The 25113-nt window shown below is 36.3% G+C and overlaps 1 protein-coding gene across 10 annotated transcripts in view; it reads right to left on the bottom strand.

Annotated features, from left to right (window-relative positions):
- CTDP1 (CTD phosphatase subunit 1) overlaps positions 1 to 25113 on the bottom strand; it is a 121407-nt gene that overhangs the window by 79425 nt on the left and 16869 nt on the right. For 9 of the 10 annotated variants that reach the window (XM_026079760.1, XM_026079759.1, XM_026079758.1 and 6 more), the window contains exons 3-8: positions 22162 to 22255; positions 20553 to 20681; positions 19074 to 19224; positions 11836 to 11926; positions 10530 to 10696; positions 7778 to 8863 (exon numbers count right to left, since the gene is read on the bottom strand). In XM_026079760.1, the coding sequence (XP_025935545.1) occupies positions 7778 to 8863; positions 10530 to 10696; positions 11836 to 11926; positions 19074 to 19224; positions 20553 to 20681; positions 22162 to 22255 (1718 nt within the window). Of the gene's footprint in view, positions 1 to 7777; positions 8864 to 10529; positions 10697 to 11835; positions 11927 to 13056; positions 13123 to 19073; positions 19225 to 20552; positions 20682 to 22161; positions 22256 to 25113 lie in introns of all 10 variants that reach the window. The other variant, XM_026079762.1, reaches the window with a different exon arrangement.

Here is a 25113-nt window from a genome sequence, read left to right as displayed (position 1 = left end):
TCAGATTGTTCATCCCCCTTTGCTCAAGAAATCTGTGTTTTCTAATTAATCTTCAATTACGAAAATAATTAGTAACTCAGACCACTTTCATGCAACGTCAGCTGGAAACGAGGTAGTTTACAGCGTCAGAGGCGGCTTCCACAGAGAGTTTTTATTTATTTTTTAAATTACCTCAGTAGGAATTGTAGGAATACCTGCTGTTAGAAACAGCTAAGTTCTATTTAATTCATACATTAGATATGTTTCAGAGGAAAGACACAGAGGTATGAAAGGAGAATCATATTAAGAGAGCTAGGAAAAAAAGGATTAAAGAGAAGTGAAAAATTATTTTGATGAAAAATAAGAAAAGCAGCAATGACAGCATAATATGAACAAAGAGGCAAGAGATAGCCATTTTGGAAAGAGTGCTGAGATCAGGTTCATAAGCACAGAAGTTTTAGAAAAAAGCCACAAACCCAAGAAATCCAGCGGGAAATTGGACACTCATGCCTGGTATTAGATACTGAATCAAAAATCAGACATGACTAGCAATAGCATTCTGAAAAATACAGCTCTGGAGCAGATGGGAATACAATGTACAATAGTTACAAGAGGGATTTCACAAACATACCAGAATACTTAACCAAAGTTGCTGGTGCAAATAGACTGTGTTTAGAATACCTGAAGAAAAGTCATCCTATTTCTTACTATACCCGGTCAGTAAGAACATGTAGTTTGTCCAACTAAAGATATTCCTGCTACTTTTGAACTGCATCGTGAGGCACCTAAACAAGAACTATGAAAACACACCTTTATGTCATGTTAAGTCTGCGTAGTATGCGAGGAGACAGCTTCCTCCAACCATTTTTAGAACAGAGGATTCTGTGTCGGTGATTTGCCAGGCACCCCATCTTTTTGCCCACTCTAGGCATGTGCATATTCTGTGTTCATGCATAGCTGATTGTTTCATACTGGAGGTACATTAAGGTTCTAGATAAATTATTTTTCTAGTCAACAGGATTATAATGAAAGCCTTAACCATGAAAACCAAAACGGCATTATTTTTACGAAACTGTTACAGTCCTGAAACAATAGCTCTGAGAGGGGTAAGCCATTCTCCAAAGGTGCATTAACTCAGAATGAAAGTTGGTGACAGCAACAGTAATGTGTAACCAACACCACCTCTCTAGACTCAAAAGCTTTACCTTTCTCACTGCCACAACATCAAGGCTTTCTGCTTCCTCCCAGTTTCTATAGCCTGTCTACTGCACGCCAGCATGCTCCAGCACACTGAAAATACCATGAGATAACACAGATAACTGTGTCATCTCAGGGGCTGCCATCTATTTCCGACATCTTGAGAAATCAAGATTTCATACATATAATGTTCTTCCAGCAAGATCTGGTGGAACACCAAATCCAGTCGGATTGAGGAAACAGCACCATGTTACTTAACATCCTTGCCTGCTCCCCTCCTTTGCCCTATGTAATTTCCCCTTTTGGAAGCATGCTTATTGAGAAGAAACAATTAGTTCAGCAGAAAGGATTTTAATCTATCCAAACAATAATACTTCTGATGTAGCAAAGAACAGCTGAAGCATCCAGCTGGCTAAAAACACTAGAGAAATTCTGTTTTTCTAGACTATTTGTTTGCAGTATTGTCCTCTAATCACCTTTCTCTTTTGTCAAATTCTAGTCTAAAATTATTGTTCCAAAAAGCTAAAAAAGGCATACATGCTTTCTATATGAAGAAGCTAAGGTCCAAGTTTATCACATCTGCCCGCTGAGGGGGTATAGCTAAGAGCACATAATATTAGGAAGAGATTGCTTATTTTCAATATTTATAATCAGCAAAAGAGGAGATAATAATTTAGCCATTTTCTCCAAAATAAATTCCATCTCTATAAGGAACACAGAACCTGAAGCTGTTGGTTTACAAAGTTCCCTGGAGCTAATAAAAAATTCTGTGCCTCCATCAAACATAACCATCTCACACAGATAACTTTACSATCACACATGCAGAGTTATTAAGCATGTGCTTGAACAATACAAAACAATAATAATTTTTGGATTCTTAGTGAAAGTATAACATGGTATTAATTCAGGCATAATAAAAGCATCTGAACTATTTACTCTTCACAAGTGCATGAAACTTGCGAGCATGACTCTCCCCCCCAAAACTCAAACTCAAACTAAAACAAAACCAAAACACACACAGAAAGAAAACATCATAGGAAAAGGGGGGGCTGAGACTCACCAACTCTGCTATTGAACTTGCAAGCAGAAGTTTAAAAAACAACAAGCCTTTTATTAGCCTTGCCAACTTTTCACTAAAAGGTGACCAAAATCCACAACTGCTTTCTACAGCTGTTCTTCAGGACATACAGTTTTACTAAAACAATTTATTTGGCTTATCCAAAGCATGAAGTACACTAGGCACTTAAGCAACCTAGACAAATGAGACCTAAACTTTATGTTTATGAAGACTAAGAAGAAATGTTGTAACATATATTTTGGCTATGTTCACATTAGTGGGCAGTGCAGCCCACGAGGGAGAGCTGCAGAGCAGAACAGTAGAGGACTGATGTCCACATCACATGCATTTCAGGGAGTTTTGCTTCAGACTGGCTCCACCTGGTCCTGTGGACTGAACGCCCACGAGCACTCAGCTGAGTGCACCCTCCAGTTCAGTTTCATCCAAAAGGAACCCAGTGTGCAGGCTCGAGACTGCGCCACGATGAACCAAAGTACTTTAGGAGGAGCAACCAGAAGATTCATTGCAAAAGCACTCTCCCGATTCCAACATATCAAAGTCAATATACCTTTACAGCAGTGTGTGACCAGGCTACTAGATATTTCCTGAAAAAGTCGATTTTCAAAAGTTCATTTCTCTTCAAACCATTTTTGATCATAAAGCAGGAAGATTTATATATAAATCCTGAAGTTCTGCTTCAGCGATATTAACCTAAGAAAAATCGTATAGGCTTCAGTGTTTCATCCTACAAGAATTAAGTGATCACAAAATGGTGATAGATGCACTGTTAGGAGGCTATATCTAGAGTTAGTTTCAAACAGTGCACTGTGCTTTGTCAGGAAACAGAATAGGCTTAGATGGTGAATGTCTGATTTTTACAGCWGTGCTGAACTGGATTTTTTTTAAGCCTGGACATAGCAGTGATGTGTCTACAGATTTTTCCTCAATATTTTCAAAGGTTATGTCTGGCTAAAGATCTTAAACCTGTTCATAAAACAGGCTAGCAAGACTTTACTATTGCTAACAGCTGGCAGCTTTCTCTCCGCTCTCCATATCTCAGATCTGGACTTAAGAGTAAACACTTTTGGAAGTACGCAGATGAGGATGAATGAAAGAAGCTGTAGTTCATGGAACAACTGTCATTTTAGGCAATTTGATATTTAATGAAATTAAGCAAAATTTGACATGTGCTAAGTCAACAAGAATAAGGAAGTGCTTCCCATAGAGCTGTCAAATGGTGGGAAAATACACTAAACGAAATGTATTTTGAAAAAGAATAATTGAGGCCCTAAACTCACATATTTCTGTTCCTACTCCACTAGAGTAATTTTTAAGTGACCTGAACAGCTTTATCTTCTCTACCAAGAAAAAACTCAACATAAAAATCAACTACAGTATCTTTCATTTGTTCAGCAAGGAATATAACAAGGCTTATGAAACACTTAGGTAACTGATTAATCAGTATGTACACAGCTATAACAAGTAATCATTCAGTACACTTCACTACTGCTTAAAGCCAATGGCAGATGTTTCAAAAACTGAAATAAGACATACATAGTCTGTAAGTAAATCAGAAGGACTAAAGGGTAACCTTTTGTCAGTCGCTCAGGTTTAGGAAAGCTGCTTACTGCAAAACATGACAACCTTTGTGTTATCTAATTCAGGTAAATACTATTTTCCCCCTTATATAAGGGAAAGGGATCCTATTTTTTTTTCCCCAGGAACAAGGATTTCTTTACTTCTAAAATTCAGAGTATCTGTGTCTGCAGAGAAACAGACTGCCTATCTGCAGAAAAACAGATAAGCACATACAAAGAATAAAAGTGAATTTAAATTATTGATTGCAATAGGCTGCGAAGAAGATGCTGTAAAATGGTCTTCACTAACTGTTCATTTCATACACCACACTGATTTTTTTCCCATGGGGGGGGGGGAGAGAGAAGCCTACCCCCAATCCCTCCAAGTCCTAAGTCCTCCTCCATTTGACTTGACACTGATTTCTTCCTYTATTTCATCTGATAAATTCTGCCTCTCTTCAAAACTCAAAAGGTAACAGTATTTACCCCACACTTGCTGCAGTTTAAGAATCTGTTGTTTACTACAGGTCAATTAATGCGCAGTAATCATCTAAATGAACTTGTGGGTCTGAGTCCTACCTCTACTGTGGTTAGTGGTGTCATCTGGAAACACTGTCCTGACAGATATGTTTTAAGATCACCTTTTCACAACTGGAGGGTGGGGAGGAAGAGACAGAACAAYACCGTTTAGTCCTCTCACAGGAGCTAAGTCATCAGCTTCCGAATAAAACTTAAGAGCGAGCATGCTTTTCTCCCTTTCACCAGCAATTAGACATGCTTCAGATGTTTACCACAGGAGCCAGAGATGTAATATATTTATGGCTTACCTACAGTGAAATACCTGTAGAATTCACCTGCTACCGACACTAGAATGAGTATGAAAATCATGTTGACAGATGAATTATCATACCTCCAGCTGTGACAACACACAATTTATATCCTTAAAATCTTTGATTAAAATGCAGTGTCTCCCTCATAAAAGCAAGATGATACAACATTACCACTATCATCTAACCAGAGGCGGGGAAATGTAATCTTTTGTTATACCACCCCCCTCAAAAAAACCCCAAACCCTCACAACACATGCAGTCCATAAGCATCTTACAAAAAAGGGATATTGAAATATATATTATTTCACTCTAAACCTCCCTATTCCACTGCCACTGTTACAGAAAAAAAAAATATCACTAAGTGGTGATGAAAAACGACAACAGTCTTGCTCATTAGGCTGAAAACACGGACAATTAAGTGAGCTTTTTCAGAATAACTTAGTGCAATTCTTTTCTTACCAAAAGGCATAGGTCAGCTTCCAAATACTGACCATAAAGGTTTATCACCCCAAAAGGGCAGGAGTACTGTTCTACTTGTGATTTCTAGTTTTAATTAGCTGTCTATATTCAAACATATTTTCCACTATTAAGTATCAAGTGCAATACCAAAATTATATAACTATTCTGAGAGAGATCCCAGGTCTGGGCAAAAAGTCAGAAAAATATCAACCATAATTTTTTTATTGTTGAGATAAGTACTGAAAATTAATATTCTAAGTGTTAATGAACTCAAATACTATAAAACCATATTAATATAATTAAAGCCTAAAGTTAAATCTAATATTTATATTAATATCTGACAGCAGTGGATGATTCATTGAGAATGGGCAGGCAGTGAAGAATTTGCTTAAAAAAGTAGAACACAGGATTTTTATTTATATATATGTGTATATATATATATATATATATATACACACACACACACCCAAAACAAAATTGTACATTCCAGAAACAAGCAACTGCTTCTCATTATTACATGCTATGTACCTTATCCTAATCTTGAGTAATATTTTTTCCTTGAGAAGTGTGTGGGGGAAGTTACATTTATGCTTACAATTTTACCACAGAGTGTAATAGATGCATCCAATGTACATCGACATTCAGGAACCATCTAGTGCAAGTCAGACTTTGTAAAAAGCCAGAAAACAATACTAACTTCCTCTTTTCTGCTGGGATGCTTATAACTAAGAGATTGCTTGTGTCTTCCCCCTAAAACCACATCCTTCTTTCCATGTTATAAGGAAGAAAAAATGTAAACAAACTCATGAAAAACATTTTGTTCACAAAGCTGGAATTGCTGTACTTTGTTGAAAGATCAACTAGATGAGCACTTAGAGGCAAAGCAACTTTGAAATGAAGCATTTTAGGATTTGAAACTTGAAAAACTGAAGACCCACATAGAAGTTATACTGACAAGCACCACATTTCCAATGAAGTATGCAAGTAAACTTGCAGGATTCTTGGCTGATAAAAGTACTGCTATTACTGCAGTTTTGAAAGAAAGAGTTGTTCAACAACTACAGAAAAGTTAGAGAGTACAAAATTGATACATCCACTAGTTTTAACACTTCACATTTGCTATTTCAACTATCACACCTTCCCATGTCAGAATCCCAACTATTCTCAGTGAAACTAATCCCAATTTCATCTTTTAGGTTTTTAGSTTATATTTTTACTCCTAACGGTATATCATCTACAGCAGGAGAATTAGTACAAATTTGCTAGTTCACTGCAGGTTTGTTAGTACAGTTTTTATTCCGCTATGATTTGACTAGATCAGTATTGCAGTGCCCCCTCTTGCTACAGTTGACCATACCAAATAAAAAGCTACCTACACCTTTCGTCACTAAAACTGTACATTGAGATTACTGTAAAGTGAGGTAAGTTTACACTAGTTTAAGCACAGATACAGCCTTATTGCTATTTTGGCTAATATATATAAAAATAACTGATTAGCATAACAAAATAAACTGGTAAACTGACTGGTTTTAATCCAGAGAGTAGCATGAGTAGTCTTAACACTACTCAAAATTAAAGGAGTGGAAATAAGAAATTGCAACTATTTTCTTCTTTTAGTAACCAAATATATTTTTTTTACTACTGCTCCTTCAACAGGAACAAACTATTCTTCCTGGGCTATACAAGAATTGGAACAAATGAGATACTTTAGGTTACAGACTTGGAGGAACATATATGCATCTATATTACAGCCAGTAAAAACACTCCAATGTTTTATATTATAAGCCTTTGAAACAAAGCTGCTTTTCACATACTGAAGGCTTATAAGCACAGTGGTTAAGAAAAATACATTAGGTGGCCATTTCTTTGCTTACGAGATGCAGTTTTATTTTTTGATTTCATGTGTTTGGTAGTAGAAATATAGATTCCATACAACTTCGAAAGGCCAACAAGCAGAGAACCAAGGGCCAAGGCACACAAAATTTGTTAGAAGCTAGTGACAGCCTGCTGGCTCCTCCAGGATAGCTAGCCAAGAGTATGTTCTTATCCATTACAATGGCACATTCTTATCCGTTATAGCTATGTAAAAATAGGTAGCTCTGTGAAACACGTAACTACGAAAGAGAGTTCAGCTAAGCTCTCTTACATCTTCCATGACACAAACACACACAGATGCTATGCACACAGAGCAGTGACAGGCGATACCATCAAATTATAGCCTTCTAAAATAATTTGTTTGTATTCCATACAAAGTAAAACTGAAGTGTTACAGGCAAAATCTGTGAAACTGGGAAGGGATGCGTTACTACAGCTTTATAGCAAGACCAGTATAAACTTCTGTCTGTTACAAATGTTAAGGTTTTGATACAACCTATTTGGTAGTCAAACACTTAGTATCACCAGCTCTTTAACCACGAAGCGAGAGATGCTGGACTGCAGAGGTTTAGTGGGTCCTCCTTTTAACGATTAAAAAACACACTTGATCAAAAAGATGTAAAAAACCTTTAAATAATGTTTAACCCAACTTCTAATTTGTTTAAAGAACAATCTCCGTCTAATTTAAATTCTATCTCAGTTACATTAAGGCTTGTAGCTTACAAAAAAACACAGTTCAAGGCATGAATAAACTGTAACAGGGGAAAAAAAGTCGATGCAAGACTTAAGTCTCATATACCTACCTGTCCTTGCTGCAATAAGATGGGTTGCTTTGTCAGGATCATCAGCGCTTAGTACTAGGTTCTTCACAATTTTAGCTCCAAGTGCTGTAGCATGATAGTGTTCCCGTGTTTTCTCAATGGGGAAGTTTGTTGGGTAAAGTCCACTAAATATTATGGTTACATCTGCCAACACCTTACTTTTCAGTTCTGGCACTATTTTTCTGATGTCTGGAATTTCCTCAATCTCCTTTTTCAGGTATTTATCATACTTTGTATAATAATCAGTGTGAACCCGAACAAGGATCTCTTCAAGGTATATTAAATGGTCATCATCATCTGTATCATCCTCCTCATCTTCTTCCTCCATACTCTGGTCTAAGGACTCACCCATTGTAATTCCAGATTGCTCACTATTCTGGGACTCTGTTTCAGCTTCCTTCTTGTCTGCACACCCGTTTCCTAAATCACAGAGGCTTTCCTGTTCACTTTCTTCTTGTGCTTCAAGATCAACAGTTTTGTCATGAATATTTCCGCTAGGTAGAGATTGTGTGTCCCCAGAATGGTTCACCTGACCATCCTTTTTCTCACTCACATCAGTGCAACTCCCTTGCTGTAAATTTTCATCCTGTAGAGGTTGTTTTGATTTTTTCCAGCTTCTCTTTTCCTCATTTTCACTATCTGATACAGAAGTGGATGACTTTCTGGCATCCACTCCACCATCACTTTCACTGTCACTAGACAGTTCAAAGTCCAACTCATTTGTTATCTTGTCTTGGATTTGCTGCTTCTCCAAGACTGTCCTATCATCTTGTTCTGAAGAAATCCGAGATTCCTTAGCACTTGTCAAATCGCTAGTGACTGCACTGTCTGTTTTGCAATCAGTGCTATCACTCAAGGAGTCCTTGGCATTAATTTTATCACTGGAATTCAAATCCCAGTCAGATGTTTCACTGCTTACAGAAGTACTACCATTTGTAGTGCAAGTGTCCTTTGTAGCTTTGAGACCATTGCTTTGTTCTTCTATACACATAACATTCTTTATTTCTTCAGCATCTTTTGCTGATGCCACTGTTGAATCCAGTGCCTCTGGTTTTGCTGAGTGGTTTACTAAAACACAAGAAAGTATGAAATAAAACACACTTTTATTTTAAAAGAACTGTTAGAAAAGCTAAGCTTTAATCAGAATTTCATTTTCTTTTCCAACAGATAAAAGGTTTAGATGCACAGTTAGACTTCACTATACTCAGTAATGATGACTGGCATTTTCAAAGTTGTTAAGAAGTTTTAGGTGTCTAACCGTTGCCAGAACTGGAAAGCCTAACGCACTTCTCAAACCTCTGTAAAGGAGCAGTGTAAGTAGACTTTTATCACATAGGCCATAAGTAATTATTTGTCAACATTACAGACATTAAAGGATTTATCTTGCAGCATGACTTTTAGGACCAAATCGCAGGGCAATCAAACTACTTTCCCAGAGGCCACAGAGAAAAAACAGGGCAAAAAAAACAGTAAACAAAGGTATTACTCCAGAAGGTCCCAATCCAGAGCATTAACTACAAGAACTTCCTTTCTTCCACTTTCATATATTTCCTATTTTGCATAACCAAAATTACTGTCTTCTAAGAATTGGAAAAATAAACACATTTTAGCAATAAAAAGATGCTGTTCAAGCTCCATCTGAGACGCTACTGAAATGCAAGAAAAGTATAATGGACTCAAAGGCAGAAAAGTAATTTTAAGCTATGTTTTCATCAGATGTCTGCAGATGAAGTGAGAGAGAATCAAAGAAACTGTCAACATCCAAACAGTTGAACTCAAACCTTCTTTGCCAGGAACACTGGATGGAATCACCATACTTTGGCCCTCTGCCTGTTCTGTGAGTAACAACAGCAAGTGTAGAGATCCCATGTTATGGTGGGCTGACTTGGTTTGAGTACACTGTTATTGTTACTATATCGGACATTTCTAGTTCAACAAGAAATAAGTGATATCATAGGTATTAAAAAAAAAAAAAAAAAGGCTAACCTGGGGAAAAAAAATCTGCAATTATTTCGTAGGTACTGCCTTTCAAACCCATTTTTCCCCAAATGAATACTAATATAGTGGCATATACCTCCTAAAATCCACTATTTATATTATCCTATTAAGGCTGCTGAACATAAGGTTCTCTTGTCAAATGCCAGAACAATACGTTCAGTAGACATTAAAATCTCTCACAAATTTTATTAGCATGATTTATGCACGGAGGTAAGCAGAGCTAAAAACCTTCATTTCCAGCAGTACATTAAGAACAGAATTTATTAACTATTGCTCCAACAGTAAGGCAGGGAAGAGGGTAGAATAGGAGAAAGAAGAGGAAGTTGGTTCCCATACCACCTACAAAGAATAAACTGCATTGTTTTACATTTGGAGGGGGTGGGGAGAAGCTTCTTCACATGTCCTCCTCGACAGATTCCAGAGCAATTTGGTATATTTTTACATCGGTTATCAAGCCATAACAGCAGAAATGCTCTTACCAGTATTCCACTTTTGCTGTTGTATCCCACCAAAAGGAGAGCTATTAATAAGACACAGTCCGGTCTTACTGAACTACCTGTGTCTGTGCTGCATGAGTCATTGTGCTGCAGGAACATTTGCTAACAACCTACAATAGCCTAGGATCACTCAACTGAGCACAGCAGCAATACTAACAAAACCACCACAGTGACTTATGCCAATCACATCCACAGAAGTGGAGAGAGATGTAAAAGCAGTTTACAAATTAAATAATTACCTTTCTTCTTCATTTGGATTTCCCTTGATCCAGGAGGTGCATTAATATCTCCTATCCCCTGAAAGTATACGTATTTCTTCACAGTTATCAAATTGGGTGCAAACTTCCAAACATCCTCTCTGTCATCAATGATGCAAACCATGGAATCCCCACACGGGAAGAGATCTCTAAGAGAGTAGTTGATAAAATTAATCTAATTTTAGAAATGAATACTATATATAAACAGTTTCTGTTGATATTCTGGTGTATTGCGTGCATGTCAGCTGGACACACAGCTTATACACGAATAACTAGAAAAAAAATCAGCAACGTTAAAGTTACAAAATTCAAAATACAATATTCAAACCAATAAAAGTTAATAAAAAAAAGAAACAGCTATTTTAAAGTCTCTTCTATCACAATGGTTAGAAGTAAGAACCCAACAAGCTTTAGCAAACACAGAATATGACAGTATTTCAGTCCAGTTTTCACACACGGTTTATGTTGACTTAAATGGCCCAGAAACAAGTATTTAATAGACAACATGCTATCCGTATACATAACTAGGAAAAAGAAACAGGAACAGTTTTTCGGGAGCAGACTCTTTCAAGCCAAGACAAATGAAGCAAAGAATAATATTTATATGCAGAAATATTTATATTTCTAGCAGGCAGAAGCACAGTACTCAAGATATACACATGCATACAAAAACATTAAGATAAGACAAGAAGCTTCTCATTTGCTATAGTCAAATGGGAGGCTTAATCATTTCTAATCTAGCTTTATGAAATAATAAATACATCTGTCTAAGAAATTCTTGGCTTTATCCTCTGAAAAGATCAGAACCTGAATTTAGACTAGAATATGAATTCAAGGCTCTAGATGACCTAATTTCAAGAAACACTGCGGAACAGAAGCTGCTAGATGTATAGCACATTTGAAAGCCAGAATATTAGATACTCAATTATGAAAACCTCAGACTGAGAATTTTGGTTTAATTAAAAACACACACACACACACGCACATAACGCAACATAAAAATAAGCTATAAGGTGGAAATATGATTAAGTTAAGAATAAAAACTATAAACTGAAAACAAAATGCCATTGCTTCAAGACCTCACTGTTTCAGTATCACAGAATACATTAAGTAGGTGAGTTGCTATACTGCCTGACTTAGTTTTAGTGAAACAATGTTGATATTTGAGAGGCAGATAAGGGAGGACTATGAACATCTTAAAAATAGAGGGAGTCGTTTTTATTTTATTGACAGTACTCTACCTCTTTGTTCTTTTGTTTCGTTTAAGGCATAAGACCCATATACATACCTAAGATTCCCAGTTTTAGAAAACGGATCAATACATTCATCCCTTGACAATATCCGATGGGAAAAAAGCTTCTTTTCAGGATCCAAAAATCCTTTTGAAAGAAGAGAGTACAAAGTTAATGCTCAAGACATTTGCTCCTTGCTCATGTTGCATATAATTCAGCTATTTTAAACTGTGCAATAATAGTTTTAACAAACAGACAACTTTAAAATAAAGATATTATATGCGGTAAAGGGTAAGCCCAGTGGATCAAGTATTTTTAACTAATTCAATGGGATTAATATTAAAAAAAAAAAATCCCATTTTCTTTCAATATAGCACCAATTTTGAAGTTAATAAATTTGTGACATCCAGATAAATTAGGCCAAAGGAAAGAGATACAGCAGGTGACAGATATACATGATTTTTGCGACTTACATTTATATCCCTACAGATGGTACTTTAAAGCTAAATGCTCTCCTTAGCTCATTATGCCTAGGGACTGCAGGAAGTCTCACAAGAGTCGGCAATGTGCTGCAATACTGAAGCACAATGGGCAAGTTAAGGGACAGATTCAGCCAGAGCTCTTGCATTTGTAGGTTTTAAGTTGCACCGCTAACACTACTTTAATGCGTTTATATAGTAGCAGTAATTTGTCTGACTGCATTCTTTAAAAAGAAACAGGAGAAGCTGAGCTAGCTGATCTTAAAGCAAGATAAAATGCCATTATTTGGGAAAACGGTGACTCAGGGTGTACAAGCATACATGCACATGCTTCTGAAGCTAGTCTCCAATAAAGAAGTTTAACATCTTCAGCTACATAACTGCTTAGAAAGAAAGTGGCATCTTACATGCTAAGTTTTTATCTTTTTACTGAATTTGCTTTGAAGTTCACATCAACTTCTCACTATTCTTATGAACAACATAATGCAGTCAATACTTATTTGGGAACACTTTTTTTTTTTTTTCCTCAAGGTGGCCATATTATAGCCAGAACAAGAGTTCAAAATGACTGCTCTAAGGACCCACTTTCATTTTCTTTCAAGGAGCTTTTGGATTTTTATAGAATGCTTGTTCAACTCTTTCTAGAAGTCCAGCTCCCACTGGTATGTTAAGTTGGGTCTTCAAAAAACTGAAAAGTTGATCCTACATGTATTAATATTCACGTATAATTGGAATAACTTAAAACCCATAAAAGCAAGAAAATTCCGAGTTAAGGACAGAGGTTCAACCTTAACTCACCCGACTATGCTTAAGAATTGCTGCAAACTCGTAGAATCATCCCCTGTAGTGAGACCCTTGCAGTACCTAGGCATAATGAATTGAGAAAATTAGCTACAAAGATTCATTGCCATACACACAGATATTTTGACAAACTACGTAAACTATCGTACAAGCTGCTGTTCTCGCCAACAAAATTCTCTACTACAATTCATCTGAATCCATAGAGACTTTCTACACTAAATTGGACAGAAGTGTAYGGATTACAACAACGAGGCATTAAATCACAGTGTTGTCTAGGTAAATCTGTAAGGAAAAGGGAATTAAAGAAAGCCCAAACACAGAAGCCCTGACTGTTAGGAAGTAGAGATGAGGCAGTGTTCTAAAGCTATTCAATAAGGTTTTGGTAAAGACTGACGAATTTTAGTATTCTCCCCCACTCTGGTAATTCACTGAAATTACAATACTGAGGATACAGTKCACCAGAGATGTACCCACAAAGGTAAAAGCCTGGTTTGAAAGAGCTGAGTCTTTCAGAACTTGAGTGGCAATATGCAAAACAGTGCTGATCTTTAAAAGAAGCTCTTTATACGTCTTGGACTGTTTGCTTTTCAGGAATATTGCCTAAGGAATAGAATCAACACAATGAACACAATCCAGATGTTTTCGCATTTCAGAGAAATGGTGGATAACGCTTTATTCATGATACACAATTAGTTCTCTTCAATAGTATGTTAATATCTGCTTTAATTCTTTGAAAAGGACTGTACATTGGCTTTTCACTAATCTGTGCAGTGATAACACTCCATGCAAGAACAAACAAGACACCTAGTGGCTAGATCACATACTGTCAGTAAAAGCAGCCACTTTTATTTGCAGTCATACACCAAACACTTGTAATCTGAAGCAAGCAGATGCAGATACGTCCTCCAAGATAAACCTAAGTAGCAATTAAGATTTAACTTTCTTATTAAAAAGCTCATCACTATTTTGTTTTCAGTAACAAAAAGAACTGAAAGCCCTCTTTATGAAAAAGCTCTACTGCCCTGAAAATAAAAATCTTTTCACAGCCTACATATTGAAAGATTTAGAATCTGATCATAATATACTGTTTAGGTATAAAAGCTTTCATGAAGCTATAGGTTTAAAAGAAAAATACCTTCCAATGAAAATATTGGTGGCTTTTTCTATAAAAACAAACGAACAAAAGCCCCCCCCACACAACACAGACTAAAAGTGTCTACTTAGCTGATGTCACTTTTTTGTGGGAGTATTTTGCTGCAAGTTTCTATGACTTGGGAAAAATGAAAAGGTGTATCTATAAATTCATCAAGTATACAGAAATAGTGAAAATGTTCAGTGTTTTGCTGAGATGTACTCCTAACCCTGGTTTATTTATTCTTATGCATTCCCCCCTGCCAACAACACATCCTGAAAAATGATTACAGTCACAGTCTGCTGTGAGAGCGCTGATTGTGAATTTTTTTCTTAACATAACTTTTCATTGGAGAAGTATCAATCTGTGGAAGCCATTCCTGCGGAAGGGTGCTGATGAATTTCTCATTATGTAAACATGTTAAAAACAAACAAACAAAAAACTTTAAAGCCTTTTGTAGAAGTCGAACGAACAGTTAAAGACAAAGACTTGCTGTATCAACTTAAGACTACACTTCAATTTATTCTCACAAACTAGACACAAATGTGTTAAATGTGTTTTTAATTAGTTTCAGGTCTCTTCTTAAAAACAAACCCAAGACAACCTATTATCCTTCAAACACCATATTACCAGGGACTCTAATGTAGACTTACCTAGCAAAGACTGTTCCTCCCCACAACCCCCAAGCAAGCACACACTATGCTTTTAAAAGCCCAAGTCTCTTCAGTAAACTTACATTAAACGTGTTATACAAGCTATCGAGTTAGCATCACAGCTGGGGGATAGGGGAGGTAAGACTAAAATATGCTATTTGAGCATGTGTCCGTCTTATCCACTCAAATCTAAGTGTTATATTAGTTAATATTTTATTCTGCATTGCCAAGGGCCACAGACATGCACATACTCACATACTACATCACTATTGCAGAGTGTTGAAAGAGCAAAAGGGCAATACAGAAGACAAATCACAGTAATTTATCTCGGCTACTTCAGCCAATACTGGATAGTCATAAAGAGAAGAGAGTTYAGTACCTTATTGAATATCTAAAGCTTGTTTGTTCGTAAGTTTTTTAATGGCCCCTATTTTACAATGTATGAATGCAGTAGATAAGATAATAATTTCCAGTACCCAGAATCTTTTAAAACCTCAGTGATTGTATCAACAAACTTTCAGGTAGACTTACCATGTGATTACAAATAAGAGAACAGTATTCATATCAACATAACTGTGTAAAAATGAATACACAGATGTTACATAAGCCACACTACAAAGCCAGAAGGGTTATATAGTATCTGTTGTACCCGTATAATCTTGCAAGTGATACTACATCCTTCATCAGGCTGTACAAATGTATAGCTTTCTGGTGCCATCTTGCTACTTTTAAACTGAGTTTGCATACCTCTTGGATTAAAYGGATGCCAACATAGAAGGATTTAAACCCCTGGTTGGTTTTGTAGTAACAACTTCTACCTTACAAAGTTCAGGACAGTACACACTCCACCTTACCCTGAGCAAGACTATGTACTAAAGACAGTACATTCATATGAAATTTTGTCTGTATCTGCTCATATAGTCATTAATTTTTTTATAGGGACTTGCAGCACTATTTGACTTTCAAATATTCTGGCATGCTGTTAACAGTCTTTGAGAGAAAGTCGGTGCATTCCAATATTGCTAATGTGGCGCACAAGAACATTTTTGTTTTGCAGCACCTTAGACATGGTCTTTACACATACAGTCTTACAAAATTGTTACTTGGTTTTATATAAAGTCTCTTAGAAAAGCAAGCTTGTAAATAACACAAGTTAGCAAAAAGCAAGGCTTTTTCATAACATTCATAAAGTAACTCATATTTGGGAAGTCTCAACCTTTAAGACAGGTTGAACTAAACAGCAATATCTAGCAGAAGTGATGTAACAGTAGCATCCAATATGAAGCTGAAGGAGTCCGTTTAAAAATAAGTCTAAAATTGAGTTTCTGAAAAGTCATCTTCAGTTCTGTTATTTCAGGTCCTACTTTAGGATGTGGAGAAAGCTGTTGACCCAGTCTTTCAATAGCATCCAAGATATTCAGACACTGGTGACTATATACACACATTCTATCAATTATTTATTGAAATACATGCTGTAATATAGTTGCTTTAACAAATCATATATGCGAATGCTCTTGATTTAATCGTACTTTCTGAACTCCAACATAAATCTCAAGASCGATTTCACATTGCATTATTGTTGACTAATGACTCTGAACCCCAAATTCATGGTGGCATTAGCTTTTACAACCATCATTTAAGCTGGGTTCAGYGTTAAAAATATCTAACTACTCTAATGCAGGGGGAGGGGGAAAGAGAAGGGGAGATGTTTAAAATAGCACTTGGTCAAAATTATCATGTAGAAGAAAAACACTATAGGAAACTCCAGACTGGCAAATCCAAAACTAATCTTCAAAGATTAGAGATACAAGATATCACTTCATAAATTTGTCAAATTAAGAAAGGACTTAAGCGGACATAAATGATATTTACAAATATCAGCTAACCCAACTTAACAGCTCACAAGAGTCAGTTTGGAATGGGAGCAAAGGACTGACAAGATGTCATTTTTTTTCTAAATGTGATAAAAGCATTCCAGGACGTGGAAGCAGCAGCTCACAGAAAGTCTAAAGAGAAATATAGGATGTATATAGAGAACCTGAGGAAACAAGTAGAGACTTAAGAAAAATATTCCTGGCATTTTAATCCAAATCCTTCCTTTATGTAACACAGGGATAATGGTAAAATATTTGATTGACAACTATAAGAAATCATTTAACCAATACTGCCATCAAGTGTTCTGAATATGTATTTACTATGTATTTCCCTATTACTGCAACTTGGTTATCCTTAGGTCCACGTATCAACTCTTTCCATACTAACATATTTCAGCAGAAACTAATACTAACCATTGTACAAGTCATCAACCTTTGGCTTGAACACTTGATGAGGTTAGACAGCTTCAGGCCAAAGTCCAGAAGTCTAGAGGTGTCAGGAAGTGACAATACTTTAATTTGCTCATTTGGTGACTCCTTCCTCTGTGGAATTCACAGGCAACAGAGAGAGAACCTCAAGTATGATGCCCACAGAGAGGCTTCTCACATAATGAGCAGTAGTCTGTGCCAGCATGGGGGCTGCAGGTAACCCAAAATTTATTTCGGAGATTAAAATGAGCTAACATAGGACCAAATCACACACTTGAAGAGGAGCAGTCATTAGGCAAGCACTCACATACTACCAGTTAACTCCCTCTGCAGCTTGTCCTCCTCCCTGGCTCTGAAAGGCATTCGGTAAACATCTTCTGACCTTAGGCCACATGTTGATTTTGGCACAGATCTATGTCAGAAAGACTGGCCACACACTTTATTGTTGTCAGGTACTTAAACCTAGTGTCTAAGAAAACCAAGTCCCCTGTTGCTACATAAGAGCCACACTCCACTTAAAGGAGGACAAYAGAGTTCAAGTGTTATGCATTAGCAGTACATAATACATAATCCAATAGCGAGACTGACAAAGCTTTACAAGGAGCTCCTTCGAACAGCTCAGCCCGAGTAATACCGAGTAATGTAGACAAAGAAGAGAAGGGGTTTCACTGTCATCCACCCGGATGGACAGGACAGGACATACCTCTCCTCAACTTTCTCTCAAGAAGGAGAATTCAGCTGGAGACCACAAATAGGTATCTCTTTCCCATTACAGAAATATGTTTTTCATTATAAGCATCTTCTGTGGCTTATTTAACATGTATAAAGAACTCTCTAGTTAGATAATTCTTTACTAAGAACTATTCCAGAACTGAACTAGAATAGGTAGTTCTCTAACTATTTTGGAGTCTTCCTCTCTTGCCAAGAAGTGTTTCTTTATCATGAGGATAGCATTGCTCAAGTCACTCATCACAACGTGACACAAAAAGCCTATGTGAAAGACCACCAAGAAAAAAAAAACGAGGAAAGCATGGAACAGCAGCAAGGACAGTTCAACATGACAGGTCACAACCTGAAACACTGTTACCCAGATTATCTTAAACTGACAGACTACTATTAAAAAGGAAAAACATGAAGTGAAATTGCTATTCTGTAAAGGAAGTCTCAAGATGGGGTGAAAGCCAATTTTACAGTTTAGAAACATGGTCACATGCCTAACATTAATTTGACCCATATGCTTGCATAACAGGGTAGCTCTTTTATGCTTGTTGGAAGGAAAAAGAAAAGTCAGTGACCCACACCATAGACTACTATTGCAATAAGCTTCAGAATTTAAATGCAACTGTTCAGTTACAAAGAGAAAGTATTAATGTTTCTGAGAAGAATACATGAAGATATTGTTAGATCTGTACTGTTTCTTCTAATAAGGGCGTCTCAGCTCCATGACAAACAAACAGAATTCCTGTAAATTGACTTATAGCAGCCAAACCTCCTTCACTGAAGGGAAACAGCAGATTTTTTTTTTTCCCTCCACAGAAGGAGATCATTTCATGTTGCAGATTTTTATGGAGCTGCTGCTTTAGATTTCTAAGACAAGTGACCCTGTGGATCATTTTCAGAGACTGTCAAAACCACTTCTTTCTTAATTCAGTAGGAAGGCACTAGTTACTGTCATGCCAGAATCTAATTCTTTATGTATTATGGAAGAAAAAAAGAAAAAAAATTGTGTCTAAAATTAGAGGTCATTTAGGCACTGGCTTCTAAATGAGCCAAGAATTCTGCTTACAAGACTATATAAGAGTTCTGGGCAGGAGGAGGGGGGAAAGAAAGAGAAGAAATATTTGAAGACAATCACAGAAAGAAAAACTTATATTATGATGAAGGTAGGTTACTTAAATACCATTGAATATGTCATGTGCTACTCACCTGCAATTGTATGTGCGTAGAGTCTGCTGCCAAAGGTAAAAACATGTAATTCATACAGCTTGGCAATTTTTTCCAGGAATTCCTTGCAATGAGGACGCAAACGAGTGTGCAGCATAGGTTCACCTCGACCTAACTGGAAATGAAATATTCCCTAGAAGAAAAAACGTATTTCATATATTAACAAAACAAAAAAGCCACCATTCCAGAAGCACCCCCTTACATCTTTTCCATTACTTTCATTTAGTGTGACTGGGCTGAGTTAAGTTTCAACCAAAAAGATTATCTGAGTGACTAAAATCCAAAGCACAATTTTACTCTGTGCAAGACAGTCAGATACTAAATTTTGCAAATGCAGGACGGTGCACTGTTGAAACGTTAATGAAAACGCTTTTGTTCATAGCTTGACTTGCACCAAATCAGTCTCACAAAAACAACTTGAGAAATGTCTCAAAGTTCAGGATCTCACTCTACTCACTGCCACTCAGTGACTTTCACTCAGATTTGTTTTGCTACATTTTAAGCTCAAAGAAAGACTTTTTGTTGGATTAAAAAAAAAAAAAAAAATTCCTATGTCTATGAATACATACAATCAGACAGCAAACCAGGAAGGAACTTTGAGAGTTTAACTAAGACTTTTTCTGCAAAAGCTTTTCTAAATATTTTTTTTCTTAAAAAACATGCATTATGCAGATGAAAGGCACAGCCTTCCAAATATACAAGGTTTTTTAATCTTTAAACTGAATGTTCACTGTTCCCTTTCCTATCAATTACAAAGTACATTTATAAGTTGTTTTTGCTAGCAGGTAGGAACACATGCTGAAAGATGAAGAACTAGGCAGCTGCAGTTTGCATGACGCTGAACTGGAGTTTGAGTTTGCATCCTCCTGTACCCGACCATGTAGACAAGTCCTAACGTGCTGTTTGTTTCAAAGTTTCCAAATTGGAAATACTACAAACCAATAGTCCCTATGAGTTCAAAAATAAGTATTTCATGGAGAAATTAAACACCATTGCCCAAAAATGAAGAAGAAATTGAAGAAAAAAATCACTACACATCTTTATGGAAGAATGACAGACCTAGAAAAAAACACAGGGTTACCCTAAAGAGGATGTCTGACAGTAATTCACTATATCCATCTGGGACTCCGAGGTAAAAAGCCTCACTACTGGCTATTCAGTTTATGAATCTCAGAGTAAAGAAAGCAGAGACTGAAAAATAGCTGCTTGAAATTTCTTGCTTATGGTGACTGGAATGGAAAGTGCAGAAAAGCATAAAAGGAGGAAAGAAAGTGGTAAATTAAATTGTAGAGATAAAAAAGGAATATATTTCAGATGACATTTTTCTCATTTTCTTTAATTCTCCAACTTATAATTTTATCTAACTACCAAATGTTTTCTTAAAGAACCATCACTTAAATAAAGATGCTCAGAAATACTCTTGTCATTACTCTGTCTTGAAAGTTAACTGTAAATATTTACCTTATTAGACATTTGTTGGCAGTGCTGTTCTGTAGTATGGATCAACGTCTGGTCCAAATCTACCATGAGCACCAGTTTTCGATTTCTGTGTAGTCGCTGTTGATCTTCCCTTCCTAGCTGTTCAGCTTGCTATAACAAAAGATTCACATACTAAGCTTAGCTTAGAAGAAATAAAACTGGATTTATTGACTTCTGTGTATTGTTAACTCAAGAAGATATCCTGCTATGAAGTAACTGCATGAGAAATAACACTTGAACATAACTGTAGAAATGGTAGCTTTGTCAGCCATTTTTCAGCATTCCAAGAGTCTTCTATAAGACCCGTGAGACACTAGTAACTTAAAATTGATAAACTCAGTACAATAACTTCCTAAATACAATAAATAATCAAGTAATTTAAGGCCAATATTCTTGAGAGGAACTAGCAGTAGCTTCAGGGTACACAAAACTAGAGAAGTTAATCAGTAGTTCTGAAAAAATTACTGAGTTTACTAGACAAAGTTATGATATCAATTAAATACAATTGACAACTCTAGGTTGAGTATTAAATTGAAGCTACTGATGACAGAAATAATTATGACTGTCAACAGAAGTTTAAAGAACATGTCTTTATATATTCCTCACACTATAAATAGTCATATTTCACAGTTCTATCCAAGCACTGATATTAAAAACCTTATATTCCAGTAACTTTGAGTTAAAATTTTCTCCTCTCATGCATATTAACAAACTTTCAAGGTACTGCATTAAACTTCATGTTCACTTTAGGCACTTCCAACAACATGCTGCAGTGTTAGCCACCAGTCAGTGAAACTTAAAAGCAAAGTTAAAGTGGAACTTTATAAAGAACTGAGGGTGAAGTGCAAACTGCTCTTTGAAACACTCCCCAGCAAGGGGGACTACTTTGAGCTGCTAACGTTTCTTCCTGTCAGTGTGGAGATGGAAATGTCTTCTTCCTCTTTGAAGAGGAAGAAAAACAAGGAAAAAAAAAGGGGGGAGGGGACACATTTTGGAAAGCATCAGTAAGAAATAAATGGGATGTTTATAGCTAAAATAAACATGCTTTTTCCTCCAAAGAAACTGAGGGAGGAACAAGAAACAAGTATATTTTGATAACTCAGCAGACCAGAATCTTTGAAAATACTAAAGGAATTTAAAACAGAGGTAAGCTGCAAACAAACTAGCTTTACTAAATCTAGAAAAAGCAATTTCAAGGTTCCTAACTAAACAAGGTAAAGCTACCTTTCAAAGACTTTGCTAACTTTGAGCACATTTCAGCTGGTAGAAATTGAACTTTCCCAAACTTCCTATTCTTGGACACGAAACAACCCCCCAACGATATTAAAGTAACAAGCTTCCAGGCTGCTGTCACAGAAGTGCCATCTTTTCAGTGCAAAGCCTTAAAAAGCACTACAAACCTGGACACAATCAGTTTGCACACAAGAACAGTAGGCTACTGATGTTCAACATGTTCCCCCCTGCCCCCAACTGATTTTTTCCTCAAAAGGAGGCCAAATGTTCTGTTTAACACATACACAACGTTGAGCAAACTCCTACAATTCAGAGCTAAAGTGAAAGGTACAAATAAAGAAAGCATGACAGTACTTACCTCGGAGCTAACTTTCAGTTCTGGGACACTGTGAACCATGGACACAGTTGCTGTGGATAATGGCACATTCTGTTTTCCATTCTTGCTTCGTAACCTAACCATGCGGGGAAAAGAGGCATCAAAAGAGAGAGTAACACTTTAGTCAACGAAAATTTGAACACACTAAATATCAAACCAGTCACTACCAGACACCATAAAGAGATATATTTTGGTTCAGTTTAATATGCTCTTTCAAAGTCTTTTTAATGCAAGTTATTGAACAAAAGGGATGAAGCAATTAAAGAAGTTCACCATAAAAATAAGGCAAAAAAGTTACTATAATTAGTTACATTTCCAAAGAATCATTTCATGAAAAATTATACTAAGATGAAACAAATATCTATGTATTTATTGGCATTAGAACACTGGGATTAAATTGTGGTTTTGTATCCATTAGGAAACAATTGTAAATTAAATGTAGTTACCAAACCATTCCAATTAAAAAAAATTTTTTTTGGGGGGGTAATCACTCAACATGCAATTAACTACTCTTCTCCAAGTCAGCCTATAGAATAATTTTTAAGCAACTGATAGGCAAAATTGCTCTTTACTGGTTGCAGGGCAACTTGCATGTGACTGCTGCTTTAAGAAAAACATCAAAAAATCCCCACACATGCATTTCCCTTTGGCACAGAGAGAATGGTTCGCTACACGTGTGCTCGTGTGTGTGTGTATACATATATAGATATAGATATGTATGTGTAGAGTATGAAATTCTTTGAAACCTGACCAAGTAACACCACACAGCTTCACAGTATTACTAGCTTTCAGCTTACACAAATCAATTAGTTGTGAATTYTGATATCTATGCTTAAATCCATTATTTCTGGTTCACCAGAAATAAGCTTACGATTAAAAATATAGCAGAATAAGCTTTGTCCCATGTGACTAGTGCCTCTTTTAATTCTCCCAAGTACCTGTGCTATGAAAGACAAAATTTGGTACCACAATTACAGCCAGAGTTAAACTTCACACAGTTTTCACATTATCAAAACTCAGTGCCAAGCAGTTTACTAGTGAGTTCCTAAGCAGGGGGGAGGGGGGGAATATTCAGGTACTTTGGGGCCTTTAGGCAGTGACAAAGACACAAACACAGACTGAGACACACTTTTACTGTAGTCTAACGTTTGGAAGCACTACAGACATCCAGAAACAGACAGATATTTCATTTGGCCTGTTTGTCCGAAGATAACATGGACATTTTAAGTCTCTTATATGCTTTGTTTCAGAGTCCAGAACACCTCTTATATGTAACACTGAATGGCATTTTCAATGAGCATTTAAAACAAATTAACTGGTTTTTAGGCCATTTGTTGAACAATCGTAAGAACTGAGTAATGAAAAGGATGCAATGTTGCCTAACACCTAGCAAGGGCTGGCAGTAAATTGGCCGCGCTTCCTTTTCTTAAAGCAAGAAAAGCACTGATGCTTTTGAATTACCTTCTGCTGCAGGCTGAGCAGACCTAACACACTACTCCAGACATATGAGCCATTTCGTATAAAAGGAACTGAAGTTCTCCAAAGTGGAGCAGTACTTAACTAATAGAGAAAACAGAATTTACTGTGTAATCTGAATTAATCTAGACTTAAGAAATAATTGTTTAATAGGAGTACAGCAATGTTTAGGTACAACTGTATTCAAACCTCAGATCAAGTATTCATCTAGGACTGGCAAAATCCAACTCTTCATTAACCTAACTTTTTATTCGGGTTGTTGTTTTTCCAAATAATACTTGTCTATAAAATACTAACATTCAGCCTTTCATTAGAAGTTAAACCCCACCATTAACTGGGCTACATATTGCATAAAAAATTTAATATTCAGCCTACTTATACTGGTTTATAAGGTACATAAAGTTATTCCTAATAATAGGAGCAGGAGTTAAAACGAAACCAAAGTATTTCCTTTCAAATGAAATTACCGCGCATCATTTATTTCTAAAATCCAGGCTACTAAACAGTCCATTTTGGAAAACAGCTGCTGAACTAAATTTGATATGTATAAGAAACAGTCTTTTTAACAACTCCATTAGTGATGACACAGAGCAGAGAAGAAAAAAAAAAAAATCACCTTTCAAATTTGTTTTGTTTGGCCTAAGACTTAAATTCCTTTAGTTCCGTTCCTTCTCACAAGAAAATTGAAAACAATTCTGAAGCTTTAAATTGAAATCACTGGAGAGAAACTAGCTCCCAAATTACTATTTAAATGCACATTCAGACACAGTATAAAAAGGCAGGGTCACATGAATAAGGCTGATATAACATTTACCTCATAGCTATTTACACCTGCAAGGATAAAGTTTTCAGGTTTATTAAATCACTCTTGACGCTTTCCAACTCTCAGCCTCAGTTACGGGCACATAAAAATCAAAGCAGGATACACTGATGAGAATTTATGTSTGTATAAATGATCTTTACTTTTTCTGCCTAAGGTAGTAAGCTACCCTACATTTATCTTCACAGAAAGAGCTTGCAGTTGCTGAATTATAGCTCACATTACAAATTTACACCTTCAACATCCACATGGCCCTGTATTCACCCATACACCTTGTTATTAAGTTAATAGTTATTAGCAAATATAGTTCTGTAATATTTAAAAGCAAATATAGTTCTAAACAATGCATCTGTGACAACAGCAACATATAAGGAGAAAGAGCCTATATTTGAAAAATATTTCATGGTGGCAAAATAAGCATCATTGCGAATGATGGATTGTGCTCCATGTTTAACATGCTTTAGTAAATTGGCCACCTGGCAGCAATGGCACAGATCCTGCCAATTCCCTCTTCATGTATTGGCTTTATCCTCAAGCAACACCAATTCCTGCCTACAAGCATCAACTTTTCAGTTGCAAAATACACTTCATTAAATTATTACACAATTAATAATGTGGTCAGAAATGAATATGCAAAC

Source organism: Apteryx rowi, unplaced genomic scaffold (assembly GCF_003343035.1).
Source record: "Apteryx rowi isolate R43461 unplaced genomic scaffold, aptRow1 scaffold_50, whole genome shotgun sequence".
In the NCBI taxonomy this organism is placed as follows: domain Eukaryota; kingdom Metazoa; phylum Chordata; class Aves; order Apterygiformes; family Apterygidae; genus Apteryx; species Apteryx rowi.
Note: the sequence above shows the minus strand (reverse complement) of the source record. Positions and strands in the feature narration are given on the sequence as shown.